This window comes from Triticum aestivum, chromosome 7A, assembly GCF_018294505.1.
Source record: "Triticum aestivum cultivar Chinese Spring chromosome 7A, IWGSC CS RefSeq v2.1, whole genome shotgun sequence".
Taxonomy (NCBI): Eukaryota; Viridiplantae; Streptophyta; class Magnoliopsida; order Poales; family Poaceae; genus Triticum; species Triticum aestivum.
Window position 1 is genome coordinate 690,181,754 of NC_057812.1, and position 11,946 is coordinate 690,193,699.

At 47.8% G+C, this 11,946-nt stretch overlaps 1 protein-coding gene and 1 pseudogene across 1 annotated transcript; one reads left to right on the top strand and one right to left on the bottom strand.

Annotated features, from left to right (window-relative positions):
- Nucleotides 1–298: 298 nt before the first annotated feature.
- LOC123149360 (uncharacterized) lies at nucleotides 299–2,918 on the top strand (annotated as a pseudogene).
- Nucleotides 2,919–2,921: 3 nt separating this feature from the next.
- Nucleotides 2,922–8,434, bottom strand: LOC123149361 (probable homogentisate phytyltransferase 1, chloroplastic). Its single transcript, XM_044569001.1, has 12 exons — nucleotides 8,254–8,434; nucleotides 6,786–7,072; nucleotides 6,569–6,652; nucleotides 6,418–6,492; nucleotides 6,224–6,307; nucleotides 5,510–5,599; nucleotides 4,690–4,791; nucleotides 4,431–4,526; nucleotides 4,198–4,269; nucleotides 4,025–4,120; nucleotides 3,507–3,611; nucleotides 2,922–3,338 (listed from the first exon to the last, which is right to left on the bottom strand). The coding sequence occupies exons 1-12, from the start codon at nucleotides 8,321–8,323 to the stop codon at nucleotides 3,297–3,299; spliced, it is 1,203 nt and encodes a 400-aa protein (XP_044424936.1). The 5' UTR covers nucleotides 8,324–8,434; the 3' UTR covers nucleotides 2,922–3,296.
- Between the last annotated feature and the right edge of the window lie 3,512 nt (nucleotides 8,435–11,946).

Genomic DNA, 11,946 nt, shown 5'->3' on the forward strand with positions numbered 1-11,946 from the left:
GGAAGTGGACTGGCCTGGCTGGCTGGCTGAGGGGTCCACGGCTTCACCACAAAAAAGGATGCACCCTGACGCGGCTGGCTGGCTGACCGGCGGGCCCATCCATTCATATGGATTTAATGGGATCGGTGGGAGGTAGTTGGATGGCTGACACGCGGGCCCTAGGCGAATGGCGAGACGGCGCGTGCGTGTCTACCGCAAAGCCCGACCAAAATTTATGCCCGAAATGGGTCAAGACGGATAATAATTTTGAGGAATAGTTTGGACCAGAACGGACAGACTCGGACGAATCAGGGTCCAGCATTGGAGTTGGCCTAACCCTAATCGATCAAATCCCTCCGGGCCAGTCATGCTGCCGCCGCCGCCGCCGGAGCGGTGGTCCATCCTGGCTCGAATCCCTAAAGTTGTGAAGGACAAGGAGGCGAAGCGCACCTTCCCGCCGGGCGCCGACGTCTCCGTCGCCTGCGACGAGCTCCCGCGCGCCTCAATCCTCACCGTGCCGCTCCGCATCTCCCCGCCGCCCTGCCTCCCCAGCTACCCCTACGTCGCCGCTGCGGACCCCTCCAGCCTGCTCCTCCTCTGCGCCACGGAGCCTGGCGGGGAGGTCACCTACCACCTCTGCCACGCGCGCACAGGTGAGGCCACCTGTTTCCGCGAGCACGACTGCCCCATGGGCTTCGACGACGCCAATGTCGGCCTAATGACGAGGGGCGACAGCTGCGTGGTCGCCGAGCTCCAGCCCTCCGGCGACGGCTCCGGCCGTGCCACGCTCCTCCGCTACACGGTGGGGCAGTACAAGTGGGCCGTGACGGAGCTCGCCTACTCGCCGCAGCTGCACCGGCAGTGGTTCTGCGAGGGGGTCGTCTCCCACGGAGGGATGCTCTGGTGGGTGGAGCTCTCGTACGGCCTCCTCGCCTGTGACCCCTACTCCGACAAGCCGGAGCTGCTACACGTCCCGCTTCCGACGATCATCGACCCGCTTCCGGGAAAAGTGGCAAATTTGGCCAACAGGGCCTCCCACAGCTGCGTGAAGGCGAGCAGCGGAAGGCTGAGGTACGTGCAGATCCATGGCGATCCCGCCGCCCGGTGGTGAGCACGTGGGCGCTCACCGAGGCTGGTAAATGGAACCCCGAGCGCCGCGTGCCCTTGCCGGACATCTGGGCCGATGAGAGCTACCTCGACGCCATGCTGCCAGGGAGCATCCCCGCGCTTGCGCTTCTCGACCCCGCGGACCCGGACAAGCTCTACTTCTTCCTCGGCTCCTGCATCTTTGCCGTGGACCTGCGACGGAGGAAGGTTGTGGAATCCGGTGAATTCGATATGCCGGAGCCACCAAACCAGCTGATCGTGCGCTCTTCCCACTTAGTCCATGCATGGCAGTATGATCCTTCAAGCAGCCGTAAGCATATTTTTTTATCTTGTTGTTATTTGATTACTTTGCTTTGAATTATAATGCCACCTTGGCACCGCAGTTCACATCTTGCACAATGTTGAGAAAGGGATAAGAGCTATTTCGAAGATACTCTGCTTAAACAAATCGATTTCCTTAATATTAGTATATGGACGCACAATGGTGTACCTTTTCTGCTAATACATCTCTACGTCTACCTTCGCAAGGTCTTTTGGCCTGGTTATCACTTACCAGCACCAGCATTGGCAAAGCACATTCAAAATTGAAACTGAGTTCCTGAACCTGATGGCCTCCTGTGGTTTCCTGATAGTTTTAGCACGAAAGGCGCAAATTTCCAATACGTGTACCGTTAAGAAATAAGAAGTGTGATATTTGCATATTATGGCCGTACATATATAGAAACACTGTAGGTGTTCCACACATGTTCCTTTGTACCCTATCCTCGCACATTTTCCTGCATTTTCCGTTTCGTGTTGCTGCAGGTAATAGAACACTATTAGAGTGTCTTTTGCGCCTGCTGGAATTACGTAGATTCACAGCAGCCTTCCTAGTTTTTTTTCTTTAATGTTTGGCTGACACCTACTTCCTCCGTTCCAAATTACTTGACCCATATTTATCTAGACACGAATGTATATAGACATTAAACAAGTATAGATACATCCGTATTTAGACAAATTCAAGTCAACTAATTTAGAACGGAGGGAGTACAAGTTCAATGATATGGGGAAGGGGGACTGCCAAATTGACCGATATACAGCCCTATCTGTGATTAGAAACACATTATGGCAGTATTGGAAGCATAGAGGTGTTCCATCTTTCACAGTGGTGCATATCAGGCATATAGGTCTAGACCACTTATCTTGCATGGGGAATTGCTATCTTTTTAGCTATAGTGTTTGTTTCCATAGAACATTGTTTGACAGACACTTACCTCTGTTGTAAGCATACAGTTTGCTCGCCCCGGCACACGTTTAACCGTTGTAATTTCTTTTCCTTCAAGGGTCTGACTCTGACTCTGTCCCGGCATGCTTGAGGCAGGAGGAGAGTGCTGCTCGGGGCAGGTGACGCTACTTCACTCTTACATTCTTGTGCATAATGCATAACCTTAGCCTGTCCTTTTCAGAAGGCCTGATACAATTTTATTCTTTTGGTTCAGCTGGGCTGCTGCCATGCCTTTCAGACGTAAAACTGGTACGTACATAACATTATGATCCATGCTGCAGCCATATTCACCCGTTTCCGATGGTTGAGAGCTTATTTTCATTTTCTCTGGTTCATTTCAGGTAAATTGCAGAAGAAGTTTCGTTACAATTTAATCATGCGGCAGCAACACGGAATAATGATGAAGAAACCCACTTTGCAAGGAGGTTCATAGATATCGCCAAAAGGCAAAAGAGTAGGCCATAGACGTTGACTGTCAAGTTCAGCGCCAGATAACCTTGTGTTGTACAGAATGGTTATGTTTGCTTGTTAAGATTTTAGAGGAGGGTTCAAACTTCATAAAAGGGACCAATTTTGCCAATTTTCACCCCTCCTGGTAAGATTTAAGAAAGTTTGTGCGCAATGTTCCAAACATCCTAGACAACAACAACGAACCAGAGCAAAATTCACAAGTTCTAAAACGTACAGCAGAATGTAGTTGGAGTTGGAGTGGGGAGCCTTATTTTCCAGGCAGCCGTGTGCCTGCTGCAGGAGTTGTTGCTAGCATCACTAACTACAGCTCACCTGGCCCAGCTCGGGTACATGGGGAGGTTGTCCATCTAGGTGATCCCACCATCCATGGCTGGAAAATCAACGATGTACCGGGGCAAGGCTCGGGGAGTTTTATTGGGCACAGCACAGCTTTACTCCGGCACTGAAGTTCTTCCGTGGGGCTGCTTGTCGGTCCTCATCTCACCAGAGGGATGAGCAGGTACTCCGCGTAGAATAGCTGCGGAGCCATGTGAGGGGGGTGAATATCAGTCAACAGGGTGTGTCATTCCAGGATCCACAAGGCGCGGAAGGTGAACTGATTGAATATGTTTGGACAGTACAAGGAATTTTATTTGAGAAGGATGCGGCAAAAGGTCGGGGAACTGGTGTTGATGTCAGCACTTACCCTCCAGATGAGCATGTAGAAGGATGTTATCGCAGCTTTGCTTGTCAAATCGATGGACCGTGCGCTGCTCCACAAGATGCTGGCGAGGATTGCATGGCCCATGACCTGCAAAAACCCATGCTCATAAACGGGACTACAAACAACCACTTATACAATAGCCTATAGAAGTTTAAGCCTTTTTAATTATATAATTGTTATTATGTTTTGGGCAAGCTTAAATGGATACAAAAGTTTAACTTACCTTGTAATGCTAAAACAGAACAAAGGTACAAGGCTCAGATCAATCTTGAATTTTAAAGAGGTTAAATTTCCATAATAAAGCCATATTAATTTCCATAACTACTTCTCAATCATAAGAGAAATAAAAGCCTTCTACAGATGACTGGAGATGTTAGCTCCATGGTGGTAATCAATTCAGAACAAAGCCTAATACTCAAATTGTTTGGTTGGCAAAAAATGGATAATTTAAATTTAATGATGGACATTGCAGTGGAAATCTATGAGATGTTGTGGCGTACAGTTAGAGATTTGCTCCACAAACTGGAAGAAGTTACCCCCATCAGTATCGCAACACCGTAGGCAACCTCAAGTAGACCAACACAAGTCCAGAAAACCTGTGTGGGAGTTTAAATCAGCAACCACAACAGTAAGTTTCTTAGCAAAATAGCAATGTTTTTTATTTACTACTAACCTTGCTTTGACCTAATCTAACACTAAAAGATTGAATTCCAAAGATGCGGTCCCCTTCAATATCGGGTATATCCTGCAGGAAAAAAACAAAATTTCTCAAGGGAACATTGTTTGTATCAAAAGCAATCAACAAATGAGCACTGTGTTAGCAAACCATGAAAGGATATTTATGAGCATTCAATTAGCAAATCACTTTAGCTGCAGTAATGCAGTACAGAAACTAGATTTCGTTACCTTGAATAATGCTATTACAACTGAGAAGAATGTCATGAAAGCAGTTGCAAATATCAATGGCTTTGAGAAGACTGCCGACCTTCTGAAAACAAATGTCTGAAAGAAAGACAAGGCAACACAGCATAAATCATATGTAGCAGTTACCATGTGATGTTCATAGAACAAGACACATCAAAATGAAATTACAGTTCCAAACAGAACATTATGTCTTACTATAAGTTGCTTCTGTTTTCAAATAGATCATCCGAAGAAGACTTACCTGAATGTGGAGAAAAAATGCCAGTTGAACAATCACCGCACGCACTGCTAATATGCAGAGTGCTGCAACAACAGCAAATCTCTTCCATCGAAAGTACGGCAGCTGTAGAATACAAAAATGGAAATGTTGGCTCTGTTTACTTAGGTAATAATGGGTATCAACATATCACACCAAATACCATGATATTCCAGATAATTATGCAGGGATATGAACTAATGGACGAAATGCTTTCACATCAAATATTTCCATATATCACTGTGATTTTTATCTGTCAATTTTGGGCTATGCCACATGCCAGCCCCCAAAACGTTTTGAGGCCCATTTATACCATCAGATTTGAGTGTTCTGCAGAGTGCAGAGCGAGCAAGGTGTTCCACTGTAACATGTTAGCCCATTAAAAGTGCAGATCAGGTATAGTCTCATAGGTGGGTTCCACGCATGTCAGTTATCCACATCTTTCAGGCCCATGTGAATGTAAAAAAAAAGGCTGGTATAAGCATTTCACTTAGATTATAGTAGCATTCAAAAGTAGATTATTATTACTATATTAGTCCTTCTAAAGCTTTGTATTACAGCAAAATACTCCCTCCATTCACTATTATCAGATGTTCTAGCTTTTTCTGATTCGGATGTATACAGACGCGTTGTAGTGTGTTTGTTCACTCATTTCAATCTGTATGTAGTCCATATTGAAATATCCAAAACATCTTATAATAGTGAACGGAGGGAGTAGGTAACAACACAATCGCAGAAAATATGAATATACGGGAACCTAAGTCATATGTGCTGAGTTGATGATCATAAAGACGTAAGCTCTTACATTGACTGAATAAGCAGTTCCAAGAACAAAGCTGATAAAAAGAGCCCAAAACAGAGGTGGTGATCCAACAACCCATCCAAGGCCAAAGCTCTGCAGTTCAAATAGCAACGCTCCTGTTAGTCTGACAGACTGACAGCAAAGAGCCTAAGTAAATCAACTATCAAATTATTCTTCCAAGATTATCGCAACTACAAATGAATGGAATAGATTTTATTCACCGCCGTGTAACTAGCAAATAGAAGCGGGAGAACTGCGACAATAATGTACACCCTCACTAGATTTAAGAGAAATGGAAGTGTTGTTAAGTGCAGGTGCTCAACCATGCATATCCATCAAAGTTCAGAAGTCCCTATGCAGGAACTTGTTTCTTACTGTGCTACTTAATTTCATTGTCTGGGAGTATCATTAGTTACAAAGAGTAATATACTCCCTCCGTTCCTAAATATTTATCTTTCTAAAGATTTCAACAAGTGACTACATACGGAGCAAAATGAGTGAATCTACACTCTAAAATATGTCTACATACATTTGTATGTGGTAGTCCATTTGAAATCTCTAGAAAGACAAATATTTAGGAACGGAGGGAGTAGAAGATAAATGCTTAAGTAATACATCGAAAGGAAATGTCCAAATAAGCTATAAGACTTCCAAATCTCTTTCCAGACAAATAAACATAGTTACTGTAGCAGTAATAAATGTCTAAAAAGACGTTACCATAGCAGCAAATACTGACACTATTGCAACCCCCATTGCAGGAGAGTATTCCCCAGATGCTAGTGGAAGAGTTGGCTTGTTAACCTGGCAAGTTAACAACATTAGGTTCCATAGACGTTCGAAACAGATATAATAGAAAGCAGTACTATAAAGTCACAACCAAAACATTTTAGACTGCAATGAATCTACAATACCTTGTCTATTTCAATGTCGAACAACTGATTCAATCCAACAATATAGATGTTCATAAAAAGAGCGGCCACCACTGCCTACATGGGAGCAAAAATGCATCATTTTTTATACAAGTCCATAACTGTAGAAGAAAAGTGCTGCTCAAAGTTGTACCTCCAGCAAACCAGTGAGGAACAAGGGAGAAATGTCAGATAAGCTCTCGACCGCTAGTAGGGAAACTGAGACTATGCTTAGTGCCTGCCTAAACAAGAATTTTTCTCTTAGATCCAGAGAGAGTAAAAGCATGCCACAGCCCAAGCATACTAGCTTCATTAAGAGATCTTATACGCTCTTGATTCATGTAAATGAAGCAACATCAACATGACTTAACTGTTCCTATTATGGTATGCGGCCGAGAAAACCTGTAGAACGCGTCCAGAGAAGATGATATTGGCTTCCAGATGCTTGCAGGATCGTGTGCTTCAGTTTCAGGTTGTAGTGATTGGCCAGCATTTGCAGAAGTATTTATCGATTGATGTGATATCCTATGGTTGGAATATTTCCAATCCAAGAATTTTTTACAATGATCAACAGTAGGGCCTTTGGACGCTTGGATGGACAAAGAAACTCGCCGTTCACCATTTCGTTGGATGGAACAGAATGATGGTAGAATATGATCTGGAAAATCAACATTTCAAAACTACGTCAAGCACTCAGGAAACAAAGATTGAAGAACTTCATCCATAATGCAAGGTATGTGACAATATGTGAACTCAGATATTGGAAAATATATTGTCTGCTTAGTCCTTTCACTACTGAATAGGATCAGCCAAGAAGATAATGATTTATTTATTTTTACATTTTGCCTACTCCATTTCCGTAAGGTCAGTCCGTTATGTGCGCCGAAAGAAGACGGGAAGCGCCTGATAACACAGAAACGCTCACTAGACTTGTTGTAGTACAACTGTACAACTGCTTTTGATTACAGACCGCAATGAATTTTACACAAGCAAAAAACATCTGAGCATACAGTACTACTACAATAGCAGAGGAACTGTGCATGAAACTAATACAAACATATCAGGAATACATCAGCGCATACGTTCGTGTCTGACATAACCAAACACTGGCTCAACTGAAACCACAAACGCCCCAGCATCACCTTGGTACTACTTCACAGCCCTTGCACACAGCATGACAAATCATTCCAACAAAAACAGACAGGTTATCTACTAACCTTAGTAACAAGTTAAAAACATGTCACTTAAATCGCACCATAAATCTCTTCCCCATTCACAACCTATCCTCCTGGTACATGCTAAAAATTCACCAGGCAAAAAACATGCGTCCTCTCCATTCACCATGAAGAAAAGTACCAGGTGGCCAAAGAAACTGCTGTATTTCCCCCAAAAATACAGTATTAAGCTATTAACAAAAGTACCGAATGGTCAAACTATTTCAAGTCGTCTGCAGGTTCATTTACGCCTACCGGTACATCCATTTCGTCGGCCCTGATCCGCCGCGACACCGAGCTAGCGAGTAGCGAGTACAAACACTTTGACACGACTTCTCCAGTCGATTACCAGTGACAAAACACTGACCCCTTTCGGCTTACTACTCCTATTCTGGAGAAGGGCGGCGTACTAGGAGAACACTCCTATCCCATCCCAACGAACCGCACTCCCCGGCATCGCTTTCGCTCCCGGAATCCGGTAAGGTCAGCTAGCACTTCCTCCCGCTTAACTACAACCATTCGTACAGCGCCAGCATCTAGTCAAAGCTGCTAACTGAAAGGCGCCAATCACACGGAGTACACCAACCACGCGGAGGGGCGGGGAGCGGGGAGACGAGGCACTCACCTCGCCGGCGGGCGGCGGCGGCGCCGGGCGCGGAGCGGAGCGAGGACGGCCGGAGGCGGAGCGAGTCCATCGCCGCGGCGGCGCGCGGGTGGGGAGTGGGCAGTGAGTCGGGGGGCGGAGGGAGGGAGGGAGGGAGTGGTGGTGGAGAGCCCCAAACTCCAAAGAGTCGTGCGACGCAAAGTCCAAATTGTTGGACCGTTGAACCATTTCCCTTTTTCCGAGTGTATGTACTGTATATAATTGACCTTGACAGCGAGGTTAACACGTGGTGCGTCATGTGCCGCCTTGTCAGCAGTGACAGGTGTTTTGCAGAGAAGATTCGCGCAAAATCTAGCAGCCCGTTTTGCAGAGAAGATTTAAAAACGTAAGCATCTACAGCCGGGCGTCTCAAATAATGTCAATTTATGGATAATTTTTAGACCATGAGAGTATCAACTACTTTCATACCGGATGGTGCAACCTGCAAATCCGGGTCCTCAAACGCCCGCGGACGCCCCCGCGGGTATTGACTGGGCACTCCTCAAATCTGGTCGTCCACATCCGTGTATCTTATATCCGGTCCCTCAAATCTATACTAGCATGCAATGTAGATAAAAAGGACGTAGATCATCACACAAACATAGAATCGAGCAGAGAAATGCACATTTTGATCACCAAAAGATCACTGATGGATGTCCAAAAGATCTACAATTCACATAATTCACATAAACGATGGACAAATTTAAACTAGATTACTAAAAACATGGAATTGAAGACGGAGGCGGCGGAGATTCACCACTTCCTCGTCGGCCCTTTGGCCTTTCGGTCGCCCGCGTAGCTGTAGGCGTCGGCGGCTGGTGGCAGATCATCTGAGGAGGAGTTGTGGTCGTCATCGTCATCGGAGGTGTCGGAGAGGATGACAAACCCTTTTAGCCGTTGGACCTCCCTGTCCTGGTGCCACTTGAGCTTCGCGAGCTGAGCCGCCTCCTCCGCTGCCTCCGCCGCCTCACGCTCGGACTGCTCAATGGCAAACTGGAGCACCTTGGCGTTCTTCCGTCGGAGCCGCCGCGCGTCCGTCTCCACGTTCGTAAGCGACCGGTGGTAGACCCATTCAAGGAGCCGCGCGTCCTTGTCAGGCTCCGCCTCCATCCCGCGGCGACGGCGCACGGAATGCTCCGCCTCCCTCCTCTTCCTTTGTTGCTGCCGTTCGCGGCGGGTGGCGCGCGCCTCTGATTCCGGGCCGGCGGGGCGAGCGCAAGCACCCACCGCTGCCCACATGGGAGAGCAGCAGCCAACGGGGCAGGGGACGGCATAGGGGAGGCGCAGATTACGCAGGATGCATGTCGGAGCTGCACACGGGCCGGCAGGGGCCAGCGCTGGCGTCCAATGTGCGCCGGCGGGGAAGGTGCGTCTGCGGCGATGCTGCAAATCCAGAGCTGCCCCTGGTCTCCACCTTGGACCGCTCCAAAGCGATGCAGAGGGCAAGCTCATAGTCTGGATCCAGGTCAGAGTCGGAGCGGCTGCAGGAGCTCGACATTGCGCCGGATTCAATCGGAAACGGTGCGGGAAGAGGAGAGGACGTAGCGAGAGAGGAGAGTGAGTGAGCTAGGGTTTCGGAGCGACGAGACGGATGGGGTTTTTTGTGTGATAGCCGTGGGGTCGATGGTGGGCCAAGCTTGTCAAGCGGACGCGCCCGGGCGTGCCCGGGCCAACCCATATCCGCCTCATATTTGTTGGGGAACATTGCATGGAAACCAAAAAAAATTCTACACACACACAAGATCTATCCATGGAGATGCATAGCTACAAGAGGGGGAGAGCATCTACATACCCTTGTAGATCGCTAAGCAGAAGCGTTTATCAACGCGGTTGATGTAGTCGTAAACCTTCCCGATCCGTCCCGATCAAGTACCGAACGTACATAACCTCTGTATTCGGCACACGTTCAGCTCGATGACGTCCTTGCTTTCTCCATCCAGCAAGAGAGGCGAAGTAGTAGATGAGTTTCAGTAGCACGACGGCATGGTGACGGTGGTGGTGGAACTATCCGCAGGGCTTCGCCAAGTACAACGGACGTGGACGGAGGAGGAACTAGAACTAGAGGGAGAGGGGTGTCGCACATGGCTAGGGGATCGTGGTGTGTGTTGCCCCCTCCTCTGCTTACATATATATAGATGGGGGGAGGGAAGGCAGCCCTAGGGCGCCGGCACGAGCCCTGGGATCCTGCCCTAGGTGCCTCCCCCCTTTCCTTATTTAGGGGTGGAGGAGATGGCAGGGGAGGGGCCGGCAGCCGCCCTGAGCCCCCCCTTTCCTTCCTAGCGCGTGGGCAGGGGAGGTGGAGCGCGCCTAGCCCCGGGCGGTTGTGCCTCCCTCCTTTGGCCCTTGAGGCCCACCAAGTCCCGGTGGCCTCCCGGAACCCCTTCTGACACTTCGATAAAACTTCGGTGCATTCTGAAACCTTTTCGGAGACCAAATAGTATTGCCCTATATATCGATCTTTACCTCGTCATGTTCGTGATCACATTTGGGACTCCGAACAACATTCGGTCACCAATTCACATAACTCATATAATATTATATCGTCAACGAACATTAAGCGCGCGAACCCTACGGGTTCGAGAATGATGTAGACATGATCGAGATGCTTCTCTAGTCAATAACCAATAGCGGGACCTGGATGCCCATATTGGTTCCTACATATTCTACGAAGATCTTTATCGGTCGAACCTTTATGACAATATGCGTAGTTCCCTCTGTCTATCTGTATGTTACTTCCCGAGATTCGATCATTGGTATCTCCATACCTAGTTCAATCTCATTACTAGAAAGTCTCTTTACTCGTTCCGTAATACACCATCTTGTAACTAACTCCTTAGTCACTTTGCTTCCAAGCTTCTTGTGATGTTGTATTACCGAGAGGGCCCAGGATACCTCTCCCTCATACGGAATGACAAATCCCAATCTCGATTCACGCCAACTCAACAGACACCTTCGGAGATACCTGTAGAGCATCTTTATGATCACCAAGTTACATTGTGACATTTGATAGCACATAAGTGTTAGGGAGCATAGCATGCAATTTCAAAAAAATTCCTACGATCATGCAAGATCTATCTAGGAGATGCATAGCAACGAGAGGGGGAGAGTGTGTCCACGTACCCTCGTAGACCAAAAGTGGAAGCGTTAGCTTAACGTGGTTGATGTAGTCGAACGTCTTCTCGATTCAACCGATCAAGCACCGAATGTACGACACCTCTGAGTTTTGCACACGTTCAGCTCAATGACGTCCCTCGAACTCTTGATCCAGCAAAGTGTCGAGGGAGAGTTTCATCAGCACGACGGCATGGTGACGGTGATGGTGAAGTGATCCGCGTAGAGCTTTACCTAAGCACTACGACAATATGACCGGAGGAGTAAACGGTGGAGGGGGCGCCACACACTACTTGGAAGAATAGATGTGTGTTAGAGGCGCCCCCACCCCCGTATATAAAGGAGGGAGAGGGGAGGACGCCGGCCTAGGCACGCCCCAAGTGGGAGGAGTTCCACTTGGGCTCCTAGTCCAATTCACCCCCTATTTCCTTTTACCAGAAGGGGAAAGGGGGAAGGAGAGAGAGCAGGAGAAGGAAAGGGGGGCGCCGCCCCCTCCCCTTGTCCAATTTAGACTCCTCCCTTGGTCGGAGGAGGGGGGCGCCCCCCTTGTGGGCTGGTTTGCCT

What these genes read in the sequence shown, in the direction of transcription:
- LOC123149361 (XM_044569001.1), bottom strand. Translation starts at nt 8,323, where the DNA reads ATGGACTCGCTCCGCCTCCGGCCGTCCTCGCTCCGCTCCGCGCCCGGC. An exon ending in GAACTGCTTATTCAGTCAAT is followed by an intron (nt 4,792 to 5,509) that starts GTAAGAGCTTAC and finishes TGTATTCTACAG; the next exon opens with CTGCCGTACTTTCGATGGAA. An exon ending in TTGTAATAGCATTATTCAAG is followed by an intron (nt 4,270 to 4,430) that starts GTAACGAAATCT and finishes TTTTTCCTGCAG; the next exon opens with GATATACCCGATATTGAAGG.